Here is a 24,936-nt window from a genome sequence, read left to right on the forward strand (position 1 = left end):
AAGTAGGTTTTGCCATTCAAACAACCAGTTCAAATTTTGCCAGTGCACCCTGGGCTATGACTGCTGGGATTACTTAACTTTTAGGAACCTCAGATCTTATAATGAAATAGGGCTAATAATATTTATCTTTCAGGACAGTCACAGAGATGAAGTGACACAGTCCATGTAATGTCCCAGCATGTAATCTTAAAAGCAAAACCTTTAGTAAACATATTATATGCATTTAAACATACTTTCAATAACTATTAGGTAACATTATTTTTAATATAGTTTTATAGACGGGAGTGCTATAGCTCAGAGATGTTAAGTAACTTGTTCAAGTTTTCATAGCCAGTAAGTGGTTAAGATTCAAACTCAGTTCTCTGCCCCTGGATCCCATGTTCTAACCACTGAACTTTCTGCTATTTTGACTCTTCAAAAAATGTTAGTCTTCCTCGGTACTCATCTCGCTAAAGTGATAATGATTTGACCCACCTGTGATGGATATGGTACTAAAGGGACAATTTATACAAACCTTCCAGTACTATGTCTGCATTATAGTGGCAGCACAATAAATGTTCATTTCCTATGAATCATGTTTTACTGGTAGGAAAATGGGCACACATTTTTCCTTTGCTTGAACTTTGCATCTTGGCATTGATACAGTGTCCTTCCTCTCTCTAGGAGAGCAGGTCAGGCTGTGACCCCCAAAGCGGTTGCCTGCCAGCTGAGCAACTGGTCTGAGTGGACAGATTGCTTTCAATGCCAGGACAAAAAGGTAAGCCATCTATAACCATTCCGGGCCATTTTCCTAGTTCATCTGTGCATTTGAAACTCAAATGGAGATAAGCAGTTTGGGGATATGAGTCTGGTGTTCTGGGAAGAAACTGATCTTTGAAAGGAACATGTATTTGGAAGCCTCAGGCACCTAGATGGCGAAACTTGTTCCTGACTCTCCTGATTTTGTTTGTAAGGCATTAGTGGGTGAAGCTGCAAAAGATGTATATATTATAACTTGTAGGTGAACAAATGTCCACTTGGAGCTGGGCACATTTATCTCCCATTGTCTCTCTGGGTCCTGGCCAATGTATTGCCCTTGAATGAAGTTTAGCTGGAGGGACTGATGATGGGTTAGTAAAATAAACTGCAACCTGCCCATGGGCAGCTGAGTAATAAGGGCAAGGGTACCCAAGGGGACCAGAGATAAACAGGGAATATCATAGATGGCATTCTTTCGGACTCTAATTTTATGGATTGAAAAGACTAACAGGCCCAAGGAATAGAAGTATGCCTATCTTGCCTGCCTAAATGATTTTGATTGATCCAAAAGGGTCCTCAAACCCAGTGGTATACAAAGGGAAGGGAGGCATTGAGTATCCTCTGTTTTGGCAGGAGGAGTATTAAAATTCTCACTTTGGGGTTGAGTGCAGTGGTGTATGCCTGTACTTGGGAGGCTGAGGCAGGAAAATCACAAATTGGAGGTCAGCTTCAGCAACTTAGCAGGACTCTGTCTCAAAATAAAACATAAAAAGAGCCAAAGGATCCTAGACTTCCCCTGTTTGAAGGATGTGGTCCCCCCAATTTTCACTCTGCCCTGACCTCTTGTGTTATTTTCTCAAGCCTGCTATAACCAACTGCCACAGACTTGCTGATTTAACAGAAATCAATTCCGTCCTGGTTCTGGAGGCCAGGAGTCTGGAATCCGGGCCTCAGCAGAGTTGTGCTACCTTTCAAAGCTCTGGAGACAGTTGGGTCTCTTTCTCCACCACCTTCTGGGGGCCATCAACATCCTTCAAATGGAGACTCCACTCTCTGCCTCCCTGGTCTCAATGCTGCCTCCTCCCTCTACCTTCCTCTTGTACAGAAACCTTGATGATGTTTAGGGCTACCTGGATAACCCAAGGGACCACATTTCCAAACCTGCATATCCTGCAAAGGCTTTTTCCAAACAAAACAACATTTAATGTGCTAGAAATAAGGACCTGGGGTCTTTATGGGGGCCATTACTCCACCTATTATGGATCCTACACTGCAGTTTTTCTCATGTGTCTCAGTTTAGATAGCAGACAGCATAAATGAATCACTTATAGTTTCAGTTCGAATTGAATTACTTCCTTAGTGACTCAAAGAGACATGTGTGTCTTTAAAGTAATCCTTGAGATAATTAAATTATGTTAATTATTGAAGTAAAAGACCACCTTAGTTTATTTTTATTAATGTTTCTTCCTCTCAAAATCACCCAAACGAAGATGTACATTTCTGAAAAGAAACAGTATCTATTACCTTGTAAAGAAAATTATGTCTTAATGACACCAACCACAGGCAATAGCACACAGTAGTCCCTGAGGGGGTATTGGCACCAACCTTCCTGTAGCACCACATCTTCATTAGTTAAGAGCAACCTTAAAACCAGAGAACAGATGGAAATGAACCTAGAGGCTTACAGCCTCTTTCCAAGTGTGGGAACTACTGGAAGGATGATAAGGGCATTGATATTTGTCATTTATTCAAAACTTTATATGGACCAGGCACTGGACTAATATTTTGAGTAAATAAATTGTCTAGTTTGATACTCACAGCCAACTGGAGATGATAGACACCATCATCCGCTTTGTATAGATCATCCAAGAAGAAAGTGGCAGAGCCTAGATTTAGACCTTGGTCAGTCTGACTCCAGAAACCCTGAGAGGTTGACCACGCCACTCTACTGACTCCCAGACTATACTGGAAAGTCGCAAGTGACATTGGCAGTCATCTAATCCAGTTCCCTCTGGAGTGGCACAAGAATGATGATGGTGTTGAAAGCTGTTATTACTGAGTGTATAGCAGGAACCAGGGAAAGTACTGTTTTTTTTTTTTTTTTAAACCTGTATTATCACTGACCTTGACAATACTCTCAGATGTGTCTTATTTTACAAATGAGAAAAATGAGGGTCAGAGACATTGTGTAGTGGATCTGGTAGTGCCTGTAGAATCAGTGGCAGAACTAACTGGAACTTGAACCTAGCTTAAAATGGAATTTGTAATAACAATTAAACTCATGAAGCTGAGAATGAGATCATGGATGTCAAGTGCTTGGCCAATAGTAAGTGCTCAATCAATGGTAGATTCCTTCACCACTGTTGTCATGGTGGCTACTACATTGGTTAGAAATCTGATGTACTTTTTAAAGAGATAGAAAGAGGTGGCTCTATGTTTGTGTGTGGATCAGTCCATTATTTGCACATTGATGGGTAAGAAAATGAGTAGAAAATGGAAACATCCTGATCATCTGAACGGATCATTAATTATAACCTCTTCTCACTATTATTAACCCAAAGGCAGAAAAGGCAGTGGACAGATTTGATCTCCACCTTTCCTCTGCCCCTTTGCCAACGAACAGTGAATAGATTGGGGTGGGCATTGTATGGCTTAGTTAGGCTTCATGTGTTGTATTGTGAAATACTAAGAGGGGGGAAACTTAATCCACCTGTGGTGTTGAGAGGTGGGGCCCTTCGGAGGTGATTAGATAAGGTCATTTGACTGGAGCCCCCATGATTGAATTCTGGTAGCTTTTTAAGAAGAAGAAACTAAACAGATGGGAACACACACACACATACACACACACACACTCCCCGACTCTCACCATGTGATGTTCTGCACCACCTGGGACTGTGCCAAGACAAAGGCCAGATGTGGCCCTGGACCTTGTATCTCTAGAATCATGAACCGGATTAAACCCCCTTTCTTCATAACACAATGCCACACAGACTCAGTAAGTTATCGACAACAGAAAATGGACTGATACAGGCAAGAGGAGAGGTGAGCTGTACTTTCCGCAACTTATCCACCGGAATCATCTAGAAAAGACTTCATGGATGATGACAGCAAGGTGGAAACTGCCTCTGTTTGCTGAGCACCAGTGATAAACCAGGCAGAGGGCTGGGTGCTTCCTCACACTGTGTCCCTGAGATCTCACAGTCCCTAAGGTGAGACGCCACGACTCTCATCTTACATGCTAGAAAGCGGGAGCTCAGGAAAAGAAAGTGACTCGCTCATGGTCAGCTGGTAGGCAGATGTGGGATCTGAACCCCAGTCCATCGAATTCCCATGCTGGGGCTCTTTCAGCTGTAGGACACATGTGAAAGAATCATGAGTCATTGTCATCAGTGAGGTCATGGAAGTCGATCACCTCATCTTACAGGTTTGGAAACTGAGGCACAAAGTACCAGGCACTGATACTTTAAACCAAAAGAAATAGAGTCAAGAATTCACAGTTCAGATCATTACTTTCTTAATTACCTCTTAGCAGTCTTGATGGATGGGCCTATGGGCTGAGCCAAGGTCAGAGGCAGAGAAAACAGAGAGCTGTAATTCTCTTACCTGACATGGTAGATACTCTCCATTCAGCATATTTTGTATTATTTTACATTTCATCTTCTCAACTAGACTCTAAGCTTCTGGAAGCATATTTCTCTGAATATCCTAAGGTTCAGCTTTCTCCTTCTATACCACTACTTGACCCCAAGCGCAGCACAAAAAGCATTATGAAACCTGAGAGCCCCAAGATTGTGGGTATTTTACTTCTTCCCACCCTTCCATCAACAAATATTTGGACCTCTGCATTCCATGCTAGACTCAGGGAATCCTGAATGAAGTCTTCAGAGCTCTCTTGGTCTCTCTGGCTCTTGGATGGGCTCTTTCTACTAGCCAAGATGATCACTTGATGCCCATAATTCCCTTTCGCTCCAATAAAAAGAAGCCATTTTTTTCAAGACACAAAATACCTGAAGCAAGCATAGCAAACAGGCAGCTGTGTGTCTCTGATGGGCCTGGCCTTGTTAATACTCATACATCCTGTGACTGAAGGGGTGAGATCATCTCCTCCTGAACCAGTGAGATATATCCAGGGACAGCAGGGATCTATGAGCAGAATACTATGAAGGACAAGCAAAAATGTCTGCTAAATTTGTACCTGACCATAGGTCAAGTGCCAATCATAGGATGCCAGATAAGACATGGGCTTTCCTTCACTGCCTCCACCCACTTATGCAAATTGCTCCCAGACTGGTGGCAGAGACAGACAAATAAGCAGATGCTGCATTGCAACCTTATATGACAGCTGCCAGGAGGGAGGGAAGCATGTGGGCTTGCAAAATGTATTGCTGAGTTCAGGAAGGCCTGCTAGGAGAGGTAAGCCAGGAATCCTGAAAGATGACTACTTATCAACTATTTGAAGAAGGGAATAGAGGTCCTTCGTAGTAAATAGGAGTACCCATGAAATATTCTTGTCCCAGTCTTGCATTTGATGCTCGGAGCACATGTCCAATATTCCAGCTGCTGATCGTGCCACCTCTGGTGGAGCACTACTGTTGATGCACTTCATCCCTCAGAAGACAGCTTTGCAGACAGGTCTCATTCATTCGACAGTTCTGACTTATGTTGAGCTGAGCCTGCCTGCACAAATCTTGGTTGATTGATTGACAACAATGTGTTTGGTTCAAAATTTGATTTAGTACCGATACCGGAGCCTCTTGCAGCCCAACAAGTTTGGGGGAACCATATGCAGTGGTGATGTCTGGGATCAAGCCAGCTGTTACAGTCCCACACCTTGTCTAAGACAAGCACAGTGTGGACAGGATTTCCAGTGCACGGAGACAGGTGAGTAGCACTGGGGTGGGGGATAACAGCTGTGCCTGTCATATAAAATATGCAAAACGCTTACCCAGGGAACTTGTTAAAATACAGGCTCCCAGCCCCTTCCCTAAAGGTTGTCATTTTGCTGATTTGGAATGGGGTCCAGGAATCTGCATTTTAGTCAGGCCAGCAGCCCAAGTTTGTAGGAACACTAGTTGATTTCTTCAGAAAAGGTTCAATTCATTCATTCATCCACTCATTGAACAAGAATTTACAGGGTACATACTTTGTGCCATATTTTGTGAAATACCTGCTATTAATATAGACATAAGAAAAATAATGTACTTGAGTTTGAGGTGCTCCTATTCTGTTGGGGAGGGAGACTCCAAGGAATCAATTGCCACTGTAATGGGTATATGCACACAGTCACCTGGGACTCCCTAGCAGACAGTGTCCAAATCTGCTTTGGGGAATCAGGGAAGTCTTCAAAACGGTTTTGAGCTGAGACTTGGAAAATGAAATATAAGCTTTTAGGAGAAAGAAAATGCAAAGACACAGGGATTTAGGAAAACTTGATTGTTTTCGAACATTTGCATGTCAGAGCTTTGGAAAGTGAGACAGGTGAGGGCCACTGAGACCCAAATAGTAACCAGAAGCCAGACTGTCATGTTTGGAAGGAGAGGAATGGATAGCCACTGCAGATACAGAGCAAGGGGATGATACGGCCAGACTGGCATTTTAGAGAGATTCCCCAGGGGTTGCAATGCGAAGGCTTAGTTGGAGAGGGAGGCACAGGCAGGCCAGAGCTGGGGGGCTGCAGGTGGGAGCTAGTGATGGGGGGAGGAGGGCAGAGGTGGTACAGACAGAGGATGGAGCAGATGGGAGGGCTACTTCAGAGGTGGAAATGGCTTGGTGAATTCGAATGTGGGTCATAGGGAGGGGCTCTCAGGAGCATCTTCTCTCTCTCAGGAGCATCTTCCCTCTCTCAGGTCGCTGCCTGAAACGCCACCTCGTGTGTAATGGAGACAGGGACTGCCTTGATGGCTCTGACGAGGACAACTGTGAAGATGTCAGGGCCACAGAAAATGACTGCAGCCAGTATGATCCGATTCCAGGCTCAGAGAGGGCAGCCCTGGGGTGAGTGCCTGCCTCCTGGCTGTTCAGGGGCAGGGAATGATTTCTCTCCCGTCATGAGCGTTAGTTTGGGGGGTTCCTCTGAAGTACAGCCTGTGAGTGGTTCTCACTGTTCTCCGAGGTGGCCTGACTCTGTACGTGACTATGCTGTTCCTTTGATTCTCCCAGAGGACCCTCCTTTCCTTCCACTCTCCCACTCTGCTCTTCCTCATCCCCCAACACCAATTCCACTTCCAAGGCCCACTCAGGAAGTGACATCTTATGAAGCCTTCCCTAATGCAAGTGTCCTTTCCAAGAGCCCTGTTCACAACCTGCTTTGCACTGCAGTCGCTTGTGTAAACAGTTAATAGTGTGATATGACGCAAAGAAAACGGGTGAGACACAGAGGGGCTTGGACCCTCCACTTTGACATTGCTGGCTTCAACTCCCAGGTGACAGGGACTTTATCTGTTGAGATTAAATCAGCCTTGATTCTAATTTCTCTCCATGCACCTTAAGTTCAGGCTCAGTTTCTTGAACATATCATACTCCCTTTGAACCTTAATTTGGTTTCTTTTTTTTTTTCTTTTTTTTTTCCTGAAATGTCCTTCTTCCTATTCCCAACCTGGCTCATTCCTTATCTGGTAACATGGACTAACTTATGCTCCACCTCCGCAATCCTGCGTGGAAACTACAGCCTCCCAAGGGGCTATATTTGGAGCAGGGGTTTTAGGGAGGTGGTTAAGGTTATATGAGGCCATCAGGTGGGTTTCTGACCCAAGAAGACTGGTGTGCATATGCAAAACCAGAGCCAAGAAGTGTGAGAGGACAGAGAAAGCAGTTGTCCCTAAGCTAGGAAGTGGCCTTCACCAGAAGGCAAACAGGACACCTTGGTTCTGTACTTTCAGTCTCCAGAATTATGGGAAACGAAATTTCTGATTTTTAAGTCACCCATCCGTGCTACTTTGTTAAGACAGACCAGTGGTACCAGTAAGCTTCACAGTGTGCCTGCTTGCCTAGGGTGGCTAAGTCTCCTCCCATTGCTCCAAAGCCTCCCGTATATCCTGTTGTCCCACCACATACCCAGAAGGGCTAGGGAGGTCTGTTGGGGTGTCTGTCTGCCCAGGCTGAGTGCTCTTTGTCATCTCTGGTAACATTTTGTATTGTCAGCTCCTTGCCACTCTGTCTTTGCCCTGGGTCTTGTCCCCTAACTTGAATCTAAGCTCTGAGGGCAGAGGCTGCATGTGACTCATCTTTCACCTCCCCAGCCCTGGGTCAGAGCCTGTCTTCTAGAAGACCCTCACTGAGTACTGGCTGCACTGAAACATGTCACTATGACCAGCCAGTTCCTTAGAGATAAGGAAACGGGAGGAGATGTAGTGATTGTCACAAGTGACCCAGCCATGTGGCAGTCCGTCTAAGGAGCGGTTTGAGTTCTGTGACAGGCAGCTGTCGCTTATCAGGGATTCCTTGCTATAAGATATCAACTCACCTACTAGATGGTCCTAAAGCCTGCAAGGGCTTATAACACATGAATATGAAAAGATGAGCAAATTCTGTCTTCTTTCAGTTCAGTTATATTGGTTTCCTAGGGTGTCATACAAAATACCTCAGGCTGGGTGGCTTAAACCACAGAAATTGATTTTCTTAGAGTTCTGGAGGCCAGAAGCCTGGGATCAAGATGTTAGCAGGGTTGATTTCTCCCAAGGCCTCTCTCCTGGGCTCATTGATGGCCACCCCTCCCTTGTCTTCACCCAGTCTTATGGTCTGGGTCCTGATTTCATCTTCTTAAAAGGACACCACCTACACTGACTTCATTTTAATTTAATTATTTCTTTAAAGGCTCTGAACAGAGTTGAACATGAAATATCAAGGCACTGTACTGAAAAATGTCCTCCATTCCTTTTTTTTGGTAGTGGAGATTGAATCCAGGCTTGGTCTACCAGTGAGCTACATCTCCAGTTTTTCTCTTAGTCTCACCAAGTTGCTTAGGGTCTCTGTAAATTGCTGAGGCTGGTCTTGAACTTGCAATTCTTTTGCCTCAGCCTCTTGAGTAGCTGGAATTACAGGCATGTGCCACCACGCCTGCCTCATTCCCTCCTTATTGGCAAAAACATGACTGACTATGACTATTTTCTCCTGTGAGAACAGGTAGGAACATTTCAAACACCTTTCCTAAATTCTTCTGTGCATCTCAAGATCTCAGCGACTTTCTTGGAATTTAAGCATTTCCTAGTTTCAGATTTTTAATTTACTGTTAAATAAGCTTGAAGTAAAAACCTAGGGTCTTTATGCACCCTCCCCCTCACACCTGCACCTCACCCAATCACCCCCTGTCCCTTCCCAGCCTAGTGCTGAACTCTATTTAGTTTGGTGCAGGTTCTTCCAGAACAGATTTAAAAAAATGCAATGGCACCATACACTGTTTGGAAAACGGATCTATAGATCTATATGTGTTGTTCATTAAAGATGTAGGTAAACTTTACATAAATGTGATCACACTTTACATATTGTTATAACTTGCTGTGTTTCATCTAATAATACAGTTTGAAGGTCCCTTACCCATTATTTTCTATCTCCCTTTCCTAAGCAACATAGTGCTTTAAAACAGGAGTCATCAAACTATGGCCTGAAGAGAAAAATTCAGTCTGCTGTTTTTATAAATAAAGTTTTATTAGAACACAGCTTTCACTCTGCCATGGCAGAGTAAGGCAGCTGCAACACACACCTATGTCCTGCAAAGTCTAACATATTTACTGTCTGGCCCTATATAAATATACTTGCTACCTCTCCTTCTAGAACTACCAATTTTTTTTGAATACTTCCTATTGAAAGAGATTCTTTTCCACTTCTCCTCTCATAAACAATGCCTCAATGAACATCCTTATACACATGCTTCTGTACATGTGTGATTATTTCTGCAGGGTAGGTTTCTGAAGGGTAGAATTTCTCTGACTATGCCTTTTCATTTTCACTGGGGCTTTTGCAACCAGCTTTTCCAAAGATATGTGGGTTTTCCTAATGCTTAGCCATTACAGTATAATCCTAGGGGTCACTGTTGCTGTGAATTTTTGTTTGGTTTGTTCAGAGGCTATATTTATAAGCTACAGGCAGAAATATGTTCAATCAGCAGTGAGATAGAAATTGCAGGGTGGAATAAAGGTAAGGAACTCAGATTTACTGTCAAAAACATCTTAGGAAAAAAAAATCCAGCTGTGACTATAGGCAAGTTTCTTAATTTCTTTGAGCTTCAATTTTTGCATTTGCAAAATTGTCATGAGGTTTAAAGTTAATGTATGCTAAATGTCTAGTTTAGTATGTATTCAATTCATCATAGCCATTATTACATCACTTCCACTAATAGAAGAAAGAGGTAGGGAAAAGAAGAGAAAAAGGAAGTTAACATATATTGAATTTCTACCATATGTCAGGTGCTCTGTAATTATTCATTTATTCTTTGAGGTAGGTTTTATTCACAGTTTATTCCTCATTCCCTTCTGCCTTTGTTCCTTATTGAAGACGGCATAAGCAATCATGATGAATGCAGAGGTAATAAATGCCATCGGAACAGAGAGGAGTTAACTGTGTCCAGAGCTTGCAAAAGGTCATTTAGAGGAGGTGACATTGGGGTTGGATCTTGAAGGCTAAATAGGAGTTTGGGAGATGAAGACAGCAAAAATTTTATTGTCTGTAACATGAGGAGCTTTGATTGTCTGGTCTTAGAACTCTTACCCAATTCAAAAAAATTTTTTTTTGTGTTAACAAAGTCACAATCGCAAGAAGTGGCAGAGCTGGGAATTACACAGGAGACTCCCTGGTTTTCACACTGTGCACCATCGGATATCACATGCTGCTTCAGAGACAATTACCTAAGGACTAGAGTCTCAGCCTTAGCACTATGCATTACATCCAATATTCCAAACCAATTTTTTTCAGCAGCAGGGCCTGTTTTTGAATAATGCTTATAATAAAAATAGCAATACTTATTCAGCACTTAATATATGCTAAGCACGGCTATGAGTGCCTTGCATGTTTTAACTCATATTTAACTCTGTGAGGATATTACTAATTGCTTTTTACAAATGATTAATCTAAGGAACAGAGGGATTAAATGATTTGCCTGTGGTCACACAGCTAGAAGTACTATGTATTCTTAATAACTGTGTGCATTTCTAACTTACAATTTAGGGGTGTCTCCTTTATAAAGGAGCTGGTTCAGATGTTGAACAGAGTTGTCTGGATGCTTTGGTTAAAGGGAACCTGGGAGCCCAGGCCCAGCCCACTCAGCATCCCAGGGATACCTAACCTTGCTGTATACCCTTAAAGTACTTGGAGGAACCCTAGATCTCCACAGAACACAGTTGAGAAACAAGATACTCAATTTATAGCTGCAACAGGTTCCAGAGGGTGATATGTTTTATTAGCTTTGCCTTCCAAAATTCTTTTCCCAGAAGTTGTCTTTTCAATGCAGGTACAATATCCTGACTCAGAAAGAAGCTCAGAGTGTGTACGACGCCAGGTATTATGGTGGCCAGTGTGAGCTAGTATACAATGGGGAATGGAGAAAGCTGCAGTATGACCCCACCTGTGAGCGTCTCTATTATGGAGAGGATGAGAAGTACTTTCAGAAACCATACAACTTCCTGAAGTACCACTTTGAAGTAAGTCTGAACAGAGACCCTCAGGCCACTGTAGGGTAGGGCAGGGATAAAGAGGCTTGTTGGTGGAATTGCCTTGGTCTGGAAGCTTTTGTTTTCTGTAGAGTTTGTTGGTGGCTGAAGATTACCCAGAACACATGCTCAGTATGGAGGGTGCTGAGAGGCAAGAACAGGGCCCAGGAGAGGCCATAAATGTGGTCACCCATCCATCCAGTCTTGGCTCTACTTCAAAGTTGACAAGAGAGATGTCGGCCCTCTTCTCTGGGCTGCCAGTCAGAAGACCTAGTTCCAAGTTAATGGCTGTGTTTGAGTATAGGTCCCTAAGACCTTGAGCAATAAACCCATTACTCCTCCCTGGGCCCACTTTCCTCAGCTGTAAAGCAGATGGTGGACATAGATGGACAGGGTCCTGAGCCTTATACTTCTGCTTTGCCAAGAGTAACTCACACTAATTATTTTCATGGTTTTTTTTTTTTTGTATGTGATTTTGTTTGAAAAAAAGAGCTCTTCTGTTCAAAAGTGCTTGCAACATGTCAATGATGCCTAAGACTATCCAACTCTAAAATCCTAGGGTCTCTTGGTCTCTCAGAATAGAATGAAACTCATGACCAGCTCTGGAGCCTGCTCATGGTCATTCATTTTCTTACCCCTCATCTTTGGGTGAGATGCCCATTCAACAAAACTTGCTGAGTGCTTACAAGTGTCAAATCCCCTATTTTCACATAGATAACATAGTGGGATAGATATTATAGTTCCACTTTAGGTATAAAGAAAAAGATGTGAAGGAATGAAGCGTCCTGCATACAGCTGTGCTGTGGTAGGTGGCAGAGACCGGGTCTGTCTATGGAAACTCTAACAAGGGCTATTCATCATCGAGAAGATGGACATATACACATCATGTGTATGTACTCACATTCATTATATCCATAGAGACAGATGGCAGGACATCAGGGTTTTAAGTAATTATCTAGGCACATCCTCCCCAACCCTAAGTTTCTCAAGAGAAAAGTATTGACAAAGTTCTTACCAGGGTTGTGGGGTCTGTTTTGAAGACGTCTACTTCCCCAAGCAGGCCTATGGTTGAACTAAGATGGAAGACATTAGACAATGCCAATTTCCAATCTGGAGGAAGACCTAGGGTCTATGGATTAGGCAAGATAGACAAGGCCTTGCTGTGGTCACAAAGGATTCTCAAGTCCCAGTGGATGGAAACTATAATGCCTTGGTGATACTTTCTGTCCATCCTCAGGTGGAGAGGAGACTCTGAGCATGGTAGATACCTAGGCACTCCCACCCATGGAGGCTCCACTTCAACCAATGCTCTCAGTTTTGCAGAACAAACTATATTCTGAAGGCTTCTATGGCTTAAGCAAGGTGTGAGACCTTGCCTCAGTTCAAGTCAGCAGAGCAGTGCAACCTGATTGTGTGCTTATAACAAAATTGGGGGCAGCACTATAGTTCACCACTACCTACGAATATTAGAATCAGCATGGCCTTCTTTGCCACTCTCCTCCAAGGACTATGCCCAAGATGGCTTTCTGTTTCACCATTGCAGAACCCTCCTCCAGGAGGGATGAGCCATCCACAAAGAAAGCCATGCTTAAAACAATAGCATTTTATCAGAACCGTCTTGTGTGTGTGTGTATGTGTGTGTGTGTATGTATGTGCATACACACAGTATCTAAATAAATATTTCACTAAACACTAACATGGTTGTGTTTTCCATATTTTAGTGAGTATCCATGATGCCTGGGTTAGCCTTTTAAAAGAGTTATATACAATAATCTGAAACTTTCAATATTTGACAAAGCAAAGAATGAGATATTAAGTATGAATTGAAAGATAGCTAAGATCGCTTTGTGTGCAAAAAGCTAATTTTTTTTCTTTCAGGCCCTGGCAGATACTGGGATCTCCTCAGAGTTGTACGATGATGCCAATGACCTTTTTTCCAAAGTGAAAAATGACAGGTTTAGGTCAAATGGATTCAGCTTTGGCATCGGCGTGTCTGACACCCCTATAACAGTGGGTGTGGGTGTATCTGACTCAGAAGACTCTTCAGTCTTGAATAAGTTAAGCAAGTATAATGAGAAGGTATTAAAGCATAATGCCTGTGTCTCACAGTATTCCATAATCTACACTGAACACGTATTACCTTAATTGCATTAAAAAGTACAGTAGTAATTGAACCTTAATTTGCTTGTGTAATTGGAAATGTCTGATCAGTGGTAATCATGTTTGTTTTTCTTATTACGCTTTTGCACACAGAATCATCACAAAGGGAATAAAATTGAACGATAGGACTAGAGCTCTTATCACTTCGCCCCCATCCTTTTTCATGGTTACCTGAAGCACACAGGGAAATGCATAGAATGGTAATGTGATAAAGAGAAACAGCAAGAACTTCTAAATTTGACTTGGAAAAGCAAGCCTCACTTTATCCAAATAGATAAGAGAGCTGGCATGCTCAATAAATCTTTCATTTATCCATCAAACATTCACCACTAAGGACCTATTATCTGGAGGGGTCAAGCTGCTTCCTTTAGGAAAGGACATCCATCTAAGCTGAGATTCAAAGACTAGTACAAGTTGTCCAAAGGGAGGTACAAGTTGAAGAAGGACATTTAGATTAGTCTAAATGCCTGAGATATAATTAACTTATAAAAAGAAAGGTTTATTTAGCTCACATTCTGGAGGTCCTGGTCCAAGATGGGGTGGACTCATGGCTTTGAGCCTCTGGTGGGGGTGCTGGATAGTAATGGTGATTGGCACATAGTGAAGCAAACTGCTCACACCATGAACTAGGAAGTGAAAAGGGAAAGAGGAAGGGGTTAGAGTCCCATGATCCCCTTCAAGGTCACATCCCTTAATGAACTAAGGACTTCTCACTAGATTCCACTTCCTACAGGTCCCATCACTCCCCAACAGTGACCAATCCTTTAACACATGGATCTTTGGGGACACTTAATAGCCACATCAGAGCCATGTTTTAGGCCTGGGAATCAGCATACACAAAGGCTCAGAGACAGAGAAAGCCTCATGAGAACTTGCGATTCAAAGTGCTTCATCTGGCTGAAGCACAGGATGGGAAGGAACGTAGGGAGAGATGAGGATGGAGAGAGAATCAGGAGCCAGGGAACTATTTATTGAATTGATTAGAAGTTCACAATAAGCCTCAACAGCACTGATATCAGGACTTTGGATCTAGTTGGGATTCAAAAACTGATCTTGGATGATGAAAATACACTCATAACAATTGAATTACTCAACAAACATAAACTGAGATATGGAGCCTTGCATAAATTAGCTATTGATCCGAAGGGTAAAGGGTACTCTGAGGTCTGGCTATATAGCGTGTTAATATGGACTTTCTAAAAGCTAGTAGCCTTTTCAAATGTTCACTGTTGCTCTGAATCAAGGTTTGTAGTACCTGGAAGTGACGTCCATACATGATCTTTTTCCTTGAAAACCAACCCACATCCTTCTGGTGCTATTTCTTATTAATTATATGAGGCTCCTGCTTTTCTTTATTACTTAGTAGAACAAGATTACATTACACTGTATGCTCCCTGATGGCAGGGGTTGACCTCATTCAGATTATACCCTCTGCATGGAGGGTAATGCATTCAACTATAGGCACAATAGGTATTTGTTGGATACATTAAAGGATATTTCACCACATTGGAAAAACCATTCTAAGCACAATTGTCAATGGATACATGGAATTTTCATATGAGACCCCACAGTGTAGTGCTTTGCTTAGAACTGGGGGAGGTATAGATGTGACAATGGACTGAAGTCAAGATTGCGGGGGGGGGGGCGGCACAGTGGAGAGGCCCCTGTAAGGACTAACCCAGGTGGGAGCTGATAAGAACTTGACCTGGGCAGGGGCAGAGGGATAAGAGATGAGGACTTGGAAGAAAAAGTCTGGCACACCCTGCTGTCCAATACATGCTTGTAAAATCTAATAGTAATTATATGTATTTATGTTCACATATTTTCCTTGATTACTAAATACTAGCCTTTTGCATTATCTCATGGTAAATGCTCTCTGTTCGTTTGCCTCTTGAATGGTGGCTGCTGGCAGAAATACAGCTTCATGAGAATCTTCACGAAGGTGCAGACTGCCCATTTTAAGATGAGGAGACAGAATATCATGCTGGATGAAGGAATGCTGCAGTCGTTAATGGAGCTTCCAGAGCAGTACAATTATGGCATGTACGCCAAGTTCATCAACGACTATGGCACCCACTACATCACGTCTGGATCCATGGGTGGCACTTATGAATATATCCTGGTGCTCAACAAAGAAAAAATGGAATTGCTTGGTAAGTAACGCAGAAACTGCATACACACCATGGCCAATGCTTATGCCTGGATGATCTCATTGAGTGTTCTTGATAAATCTATCAGGTAACATAAGTCTTGTTATTTCCAGGGAAGTGAGATCCAGAAAGGTAGAATGACTAAACAGGATTTGAACTCATTCATCTAGACCTCCTAAATAATGTGCTTCCCTTTACCTCCAAGTTACCTCTTTAAAAAAAAATTGGAGATTTTTAAATTTACAGTGTGAAAACTCCCTTTATATATGGATTTGTAAAACCAGTCACTCAGATCCCCTGTGGATCTCTACAGACCTCCAGCTCTTTCTCATCCATCTGTCTTCTCTGTCTTCAATGGTAGACTGGGCTCTCATCTCTTACTTACGGCATAAGTTCCTGAGTGGTCCCTTAGGGCAGGTTCCTTGGTTCATTTTCAACAATCCTGCCAGACAGATCTTTCTGCTCATAGATTTATGGTACTACTTCCTTGCCTAATATCCTGAATGGCAAGAATAATGTCTGAGCACCTAGTGTGACATCAACAACCTTCACCATCTCACTCAACCTCCTAGAACATTGCTCCTCCAGTGTGGCTCTCCAGCTAGCCACATAGCATCACCTGGGAATTTGCTCGTTAGATGGTTTCTCAGCCCCCATTCCAAACCTAACTAAATCAAATCAGAAACTCTTGAAGTGAGCTCAGGAATTTATTTTCACTAGCTTTCCAGATGATTCTGATGGTCATTACAGCTTGAGAACCACTAACCAATTCAATAAATGAATGAAGGTTAAGAGATCTATCAGAATTGCAAAGCCAAGGTCAAACTGCCATAGTTTCAAGACATTTCCTTGACTGTACCAGCCCAGGCTGGTCACTCCTTTTTTTTTTAAAAAAAACCAAAAAACACATTCATATAAATTTCATACAGTTTATACTTTAAAAAACATTGTCCAAATGTGATTTTTTTTTCCTCCTCATCTAAATAGCAAGATCTGTGAAAGTAAGCCTTATGTCTGGTGCTTTTGTGGATTACAGGGGCTGAAGTTAAATTATTGCTTCAGGAAAGTTTTTCTAGTTAAATAGAGATAAGTATGCATGCATTGTATAATAATACACAATAAACAGCTTACTATGGATCACTGTAAAAAAGAGAAAGACTGTATTCAAGTGAGTCCTTTTAGAATCATTAAAAAATGTGAGGGATGAGAAAGAGTTAATGTTTGGTGAGCACTGCCTAGGTTCCAAGTACAAGGACAGATATTCTCTTTTTACTTTGACAACAACACTTGGAGGTAGCTGTTACCCCAGTTTTAGCCATACAAGTGGGGAGGCTCCTCAGGAAGCTAATTTAATTACCCATGGTGGTTTGGTATAGCCTTTCATTCGGGCTCTTGTCTTTAGGGTGGGATTACTAATTAATTGCCTTGGGTATGCAGTGGCCCCTCCTTCTTTAAAATCTGTGTGGGGGCAGACATGGGCTTCCAATGTGGTTAATATTCAAAAGGAGCCCACCGACAAATTGTCCCAGGGATAATTACCTCAACTCTGTTTATAGAAAACCATATGTCGATAATAGCACAATTTGCTATTTGTGAAGAGCTGATTTTCTATAAATCTGGAAAGTTAGTGTTGCTTTTCTATAAATATGGAAATGTGCTAATCATCACCTCATCTGCTGGAGACCGCTAATAAATCAGAATGTCATTTACATATTAACCTACAAAGAACAAAAACATCTACCTCCTCTCCCTCTGACAAATTGCATGGCCTACACCCTTTCTCTGGATCTGATGTTTGGTTAGTTTTCTGGGTCTCTGTCTCTCATCCCCTCTTTCTCATTTCCTTTCTTTCCAGTCATCGGTCTCCCATTTCTCCCCCTTTTTTTTTTCCTCTGCCTTTCCTCTCTGTGACCATTTTTTTTTCTCTTTCTCTATCTTTGATCTACATGACTTTAATTTATGTTCTATTAAGTGCTTGATCTAAGATACATCCTGGGTGGTACCTTCATGTCCTCAAATGGCTGAGCTTGGTATGGAACGATTGAAATGAAGCACACTGCTCTGCTCTGGGGGAATCTTTTGTCCTCGAGTTTGTCTCAGATCCTCTCTGGGTTTGTCCCGAAGGATGCATAAGACTGTTTTTTTTTTTTTCTAATATGTCCCATATATTAAAGGCTTCTCCCCCAAAGATGGCATGGGGCCATGCATCAAACAAATCAAGGGGAGTCATGGATTTTGGGAATGTGATGTTAGACTTCAATGAAGTCCCAGAACTTTCTCATGGGCGACAAATGACAGCTTTCTACTTTCTGCAGGAATCTGTATAGTCTGGGGCTTGAACTTCTGGATTTGAGTGGGTTTTTTTGCTGTTTTTTTCCTCCTTTATGATCTTTCGAGCTTTCATTATTTGTCTTGGTATCAGGGTGTGACAAAAACAGCCGTGTATTCTCCATTCTGGCTTTTCTGGAATCTGGCCCAGTTGCAGAGCTGACAGTTCACCTTGGGCAGATGAAGGATTCAGTGACACTGTTCTGTTTATTTTGTATGTTTCCTGCCTCCTTTGCAATGCCGTTCCCTCATCCTCTGATGCTCTTCCCTGTCTCGCTTACCTGACAAACTTCAGATCACCTTTCTGAACCTCATATGGGCATCCTCACCTCTATGAAACCTGCCCTTACCTTCCTCTGCCCCTTCTCCCATGGAAGGTTCACACATACATTCACTCATTCGACCACATTCAGTGCCAGGTGAACAAGATCACTATGGTCCCTGTTTTTTGAAGCTCATCCTCCAGTGGAAGAAGCTAAATGCCCAACCCTTTTCCTTCCTGCCTCTCATCACTGAGATCTGTTAACTTTAATTTTAAAGTGTACATGGACATCTGTCCTCCCTCTCTCCATTGTCATCTCACTCGTCTAAAGAAGCCATCTCTCTCATCCGGATATGGCAGGAATGTCATGAGCTTTTCTTTTACTTATTTTCTTGCTTTTTTGGTCATTGCCATTGCATCTGTAGCACTGCCAACACCCCAAGCTTGTTTTCACCTCAGTCTTTCTGAGAGCTGCACATTTCTTGTACTTGTCCTTTCCACCAAGGTGAGCTGAGCAGTATTCTTATGCAGATCTCAGCTTGGTGCCACCTATTCAGAGAGGCCTTTCCTTACCACATGACCATGACACACTGTTCCATGGCCCTATCTTAATTCTCAGCATACCACTATTTATACACTCACTACTTTGCTCAGTTACTTATTTGTTTACTGCCAATCTCCTGTTTGTGGAAATATGCATCTCATGAGAGCAGAGATTTCATCTTTTTTGTGCTTTGATGAAAATTCATTTTCTAGCAAGGTGTCCGGCACATAGTGGGGCTTAATAACTCGTGTTGAGTGAACCAATCCATCAATATATACTTGCAAATTAGGGTAACAGTCATGTAGAAAATGCAGTTGTAGAAACAGAATAATTGCCCTGGTGGGAAGAGATATTCAGCTCAGAATGGTCTGACAAAGTGTGTTTGAAGAAGTGAAATCCAAGCCGAGGTGGGAGTCCAAGGATGAAGAGGAGACACCAAAGACAAGGGGAAGGTGTCTGGGCAGAGTAGACAGCCTGTGAAAGAGGAAGGAGTGTGGGATGATGGAGAATGAAAAAGGCCACCTGTAGCTAAGGGAAGAACAGCAGGAACTGAGGGTGGAAGAAACCTAGAGAGGCTCAAAGGGTCTTGCTGACCATGGTAAGAAGAATGGGGCATATCTGCAGTGAAGTGGGTGACCCCAGGGCAGTGCTATGAGCTAATCCATGTGTCAGCTAGTCACTCCACTGCTGGGCAGAACACAGACTAGAGGAGGTTGCAGTAGACACAGGAAGTATACTGAGAAGGTTCTTACTGATGTCCAGATGAAGGATCCAGAATAAAGTAGGAGAACATAACAGAGATGGGACACATTTAAAAGCAGAATTGAGACAATTTGCCATGGACGGGGTATGGATTAGGAAATATAAATTTCTCTTTTCTGGAAATAATATTTCTACCACACACACGAGGTGCACACACACACACACACACACACACACACACACACACACACTGTGCTGTCTTGCTGTCTTGTCTGGGGACACCATCCTCTGGTAGAGATGCCTGCAGGAACTGGAAATATGGGGATTCTTTTTTTTTTTTTTTTGTACTGGGGATTGAAACTCAGAGGCACTCAACCACTGAGCTACATCCCCAGCCCTATTTTGTATTTTATTTAGAGACAGGGTCTTACTGAGTTGCTTAGTGCCTCACTATTGCTGAGGCTGGCTTTGAACTCAGGATTCTCCTGCCTCGGTCTCCTGAACTGCTGGGATTACAGGTGTGCACCACCATGCCTGGTGACATATGGGGATTCTTGAATGAAGAGAGGACTGTGGCACCCCCAGGCAGTCACAGCACAGCTTTCTCACCCCAAACCCTGCAAGCTCCTCTTCTGAATATGTTCTCTACCAGAAGCATCACCGACTTCCTGATAGATAGGTGCAAAAATATTGATGTGCCAAGCTCTACACTAAATGCCTTTACTCTAGTCTTCCATCTTAATATTTTCAATGATCCTGGGAGAGAGGAGACGTGTTCTCATTTTTATAGGCGAAAGGTCATATCACTAGTCAATGGAAAATACTCAAGGTATTCTAAATTAAAGTCACCTTTTCTCCCCTTGCATTCCAGCTGGCCTTAGATCTCACAGTGTGGGAATAACGTTGACCTCCTCCCTTCCTCTTCCCACCTATCTCATTAGTCACCCTTTCAGTGTCCACCACCTATCCCTTCCTCTCCTCTCCATTCTCTCTTCTACCACTGGACAACGCTGCCCTGTTTTCTGTGTAGCTTCCCTCTCACCAAGGGGCATGCAAAATGAAGAAAGCATCAATAGTGAGATGGATCTTCTATCATGTCTTCTAGACTAAGTGGTCCACCTTGGACTTATTTTTTCTCTCTTTTTTTGCTCATGTAGATAGGGCTTGGCACATTTGTTTCAGCTCAGGTGCTCTTAGTCTCCCCAAAACGCAACACGAACTAGAATGGTTCCTACTGATTAACTTAAGGAAATACGACAGGATTCCTCTCGCAGGAGTGCTGTAATGAAAACCCTGCACAGAATAGAAAATTCAGCCGAGAGACCTCAAGACTCCAAAGACTGTGATTCTATGATTTGTGGCCATATGTAAGGGTTTTGCAAAGACCTTACAGAAAACAGCTTGTGTGCATGCTCTGCTGTGAAGGAAACAGTAGTGTGCTCAGGCCCCATCGTAGGCAGCATGGGAGTGGAAGGGATTCTTTTCTCAGAGGTATGTTTTTCATCCAAGTTCTGCCATTTTTGAAGCTGATACCTCACATCTCTGAGTCAGTTTTCCCATCACTAATGTAGGGACCATTGTAACTACTGCAAAAGGTTATCATGAGAATTAACCAAGACAATGGTTACAAAAAGCACTGCTAAGTAAAACATGGTCCAAACCATAGTTATGATGGATTACAAATTTTGATGGACTCAGTGGATATCAAAGGCAACTGACCACAGTTTGTGGAATTAAAAAACTAAACTTACCAGCCTTCAGAACCATGAGTGATGTGGTCTAAACTGACCTAAACTGTAGAGCCAGACACTTCTGGTTTTACCACTTAGTCACTGATTAATATTCTTAATCTCTATGAATTTTAGCTTCCTAAAGACCAAATAAGAATGATAACCAGGGTTTGAGAATAATTGCATATTACATGCTAAGAATTTGATATTTTCTCTTTAATGCAGGATATTAATATAGCATAGTGATTAAAAGCATAGGTACTGTCACTCACTGTGTGACACCAGGTAGATTATTTAATATTTTATATCTCAGCTTCCTCACCTGTGAGCTGGACATGTTTTCATTTATCTCATAGAGTAGTCATGAGGAATAAGTGGACTTATCCACAGAGAATATTCAGCGCACTGCCTGCACTCTAATGCGAGCTCAATAAATTGCTGAAGTAGCTGCTAAATCAGATTGCCTGTTTCAAGTCCTACCCCCACCATTGATCAGCCATGTGACCCACTGGCAAATTAGTTAGCATTTTTGTGGCTCAGTTACCTCTTTTCTAAATGCAACAATACACATTTCATACAGTTGTCATGAATATGAAATGAAATTATCTATGTGAACATATGGCCCAGTGCCTGACATAGAGTAAAGGTCTGAAAAATGTGACCTGTAATTACTGTAATATGTTGATATTTGTCTTAGTCCATTTTCTGTTGTTATAAGAATACCTGAGGCTTGGTAACTTATAAAAAATAGATTTATTTTGACTCAAGTTTCTGAAGGCTGGTAAGTCTAAGAACATGGCATGGTATCTGCTTAGCTTCTGGTGGGGGCCTTGTGCTGCATCATAACTTGGCAGAAAAGCAGAGAGGAAGTGGGTGAATTCAGAGTTGATGAAGCACTTTATAACATCCAAGTCTAGCAAGAATGAACTCATTCCTATGAGAAAGGCATGAATCCTTCTTAACGACCTGTTCACTTCTTAGAGAACTTCCTACCTCTCCCACTGTGATATTAGGAATTAAATTTTTGGGGGGTGGGAACCGGGATTTGAACTCAGGTGTACTCAACCACTGAGCCACATCTGCAGCCCTATTTTGTATTTTATTTACAGACAGGGTCTCACTGAGTTGCTTAGCACCTCACTTTTGCTAAGGCTGGCTTTGAACTCACAATCCTCCTGCTTCAGTCTCCTAAGCTGCTGGGATTACAGGTATGCACCACCATGCCCAGCAGGAATTCAATTTTAATATGAGTTTTGGAGGGGACAAACCACATGCGATTCATGTCAGTGATATCTTCACCTATTAATATATGCTATTATTCCCAACTTTCCAAGGGTTAATTGTGGAATATTAATTGTTCTCCTACCTGTAAATTGTAAATAAGGAGAAGATCTATCTCATCGGGTTCTGAAATGGGTCAGCCCTGAAATATGTTCAAACGTTAGGGACATCATTACCAGTATGTCCTGCCCGCGGTGGCCGATACTTTTGGCTCAGCAATCGCGCCTCCTCCTCCACCTGCCCATTGTTTTGATCAAGATCATTCATTTCTGTCTTCAGAGCTTCATCCAGTTTTGGAGAGACCACACTTCCCATTTATCAAGGTCACATTGAATTCTCATCACTATCTTTCAAAGTGTTAACAATGCTGCCCAAATCCATGCCTGCTCTCCATCATCCCTGACCCTGATAGATTCCAGATAACAGTGACCCTGGGAAGACCCTTCCAGCAAGAGTGTAGATATCCAACCATCATTGATCATCCCCTGCCCGGCAGAGTGCTTGGGCCAGCTGGCCACCACTAATGCACAACAGAGACAGAAGTGAACAACACCTTGCTGAAGTGCACGTCAATTATAGCTCTATCTCCTTTTCCTCCCTCTCCCCTCCTTTATCATTCATTTCTTTAGCCTTTCATTCAACAAACACATATTAAGCACACTTACCATGGCGAGCACTGTCTAGATACCAATGTGATAAATACATGGTTCCTCTCACTGGGGGTTCTGAGATGGTAACAGGTTTCCCTTTGTTATCATCATCTGATTATAGTCAGGAATACTTGGCTTTGCGGACAGTCAAATTGGTTACCACCCCAGGTGAACTAACAATCGTTTTCTCATTCGCTGTACTTAGAATCAACTGAAGTATTTGGTTTTAATAAAATGTATTTACATATAATAATTCCTAATATTTGTCAAGCAAATACACATTCACATCTGGCATTCAAATGGACCTTCATAATAGTTTTATGAGGAATGGTATTGTTATTTGCCCCAATTTTGTAGAGAGAAGGCAGAGAACCAAAGAGCTGAAGAGTCCAGGTGCTATCATGCATGCCCGTAATCCTAGGTACTGGGAGCCTGAGGCATAAGGATTGCCAGTTTGAGGCCATCCTCAGTTACTTAGTGAGACCTGGTCTTAAAATAAAAAATAAAAAGGGTTTCTGGGGAGGTAGCTCAATGGTGGAGCTCCCAGGTTCCATGCCAGTACAAAAACAAAAACAAATAATAAAACAACAATACCAGCTGACATGGTGGCACACACATGTCATCCCAGCTACTTGGGAGGCTGAGGCAGAAGGATTGCGAGTTCAAAGCCAGCCCTAGCAAAAATGAGGCACCAAGAGACTCAGTGAGACCCTGTCTCTAATAAAATACAAAATGGGGCTGAGGATGTGGCTCAGTGGTCATGTGCCCCTAGGTTCAATTCCTGGTACCCCAAAACAAAACCAACCAAACAAAAAAAAACCCAGAGAGTTTCTTTTTAATTTTTTTTTGTAGTTGTTGATGGACCTTACTTATTTATTTATATGTGGTGTTGAGAATTGAACCCAGTGCCCCACACACACTAGGCAAGTGCTCTACCACTGAGCCACAACCTTAGCCCCCCAAAGAGTTTTTAACGGATCAATGTAAACACTCAATATTGAACCAAGGTCTTCTGGTTAAGGTTTTATGTATCCTCCACATGTTCCTTCCTTTGCCCTACATTTTGTCATTCATTCCGATGCTAGCGAGCAGAAGCTGAGACTCTAGCAGGGGTGGAAAGACCACCACAGTTACTGAACATGTACCAGGTAGACATGGTATAGCATTTTGAAAGCACTATCTCACTTAATCAGGAGAGAGCTGTGTAAAGGATACTATAATATCCAACTTACAAGGGAATAACTTAGGTTCAGCAATGATAAATAACTTGCCCAAGGGCTGGGGAAGCGATAGCAAGCTCGCCTGGCATGTGTGAGGCCTGGGTTCAATCCTTAGCACCACACACAAACAAAGACGTTGTGTCCGCCGAAAACTAAAAAATAAATATTAAAAAAAATTCTCTCTCTCTCTCTCTCTCTCTCTCTCTCTCTTTAAAAAAAAAATAAATAACTTGCCCAAGGTCACAGCTATACACCAGTGCATTAGGAGTCAACTCAGACGCGGATCATCTTAACCAACATGCTGCAATGCCTCAGTGATGTCTTAACTTAACCTAGGGCTTTTCAAACTGTAGGCTGTAGATCAGCAATAGGTCAAAGAAATTCACTAGATCATGGCCAGCATTTAATAATATTTAATAAAACATAATATATAATATACAATTGGAACATGTCAGACGGCATGACTCAAAGTATAGCCAAGTATGGAGACTTCTTTTTGATGAATCTGTGTGGTTTTGGATCCTGATGTAA

At 42.4% G+C, this 24,936-nt stretch overlaps 1 protein-coding gene across 2 annotated transcripts in view; it reads left to right on the forward strand.

Annotated features, from left to right (window-relative positions):
* Positions 1 to 24,936, forward strand: part of C8a (complement C8 alpha chain) — a 58,767-nt gene that overhangs the window by 14,519 nt on the left and 19,312 nt on the right. Inside the window, exons 2-7 of one of the 2 annotated variants that reach the window (XM_040289112.2) lie at positions 664 to 757; positions 5,475 to 5,619; positions 6,585 to 6,732; positions 11,180 to 11,369; positions 13,257 to 13,457; positions 15,451 to 15,691. In XM_040289112.2, coding sequence (XP_040145046.2) covers positions 664 to 757; positions 5,475 to 5,619; positions 6,585 to 6,732; positions 11,180 to 11,369; positions 13,257 to 13,457; positions 15,451 to 15,691 — 1,019 coding nt within the window. The remainder of the gene's footprint in view (positions 1 to 663; positions 758 to 5,474; positions 5,620 to 6,584; positions 6,733 to 11,179; positions 11,370 to 13,256; positions 13,458 to 15,450; positions 15,692 to 24,936) is intronic. The other variant, XM_078026342.1, reaches the window with a different exon arrangement.

This window comes from Ictidomys tridecemlineatus, chromosome 11 (genome assembly GCF_052094955.1).
Source record: "Ictidomys tridecemlineatus isolate mIctTri1 chromosome 11, mIctTri1.hap1, whole genome shotgun sequence".
Classification (NCBI taxonomy): Eukaryota; Metazoa; Chordata; class Mammalia; order Rodentia; family Sciuridae; genus Ictidomys; species Ictidomys tridecemlineatus.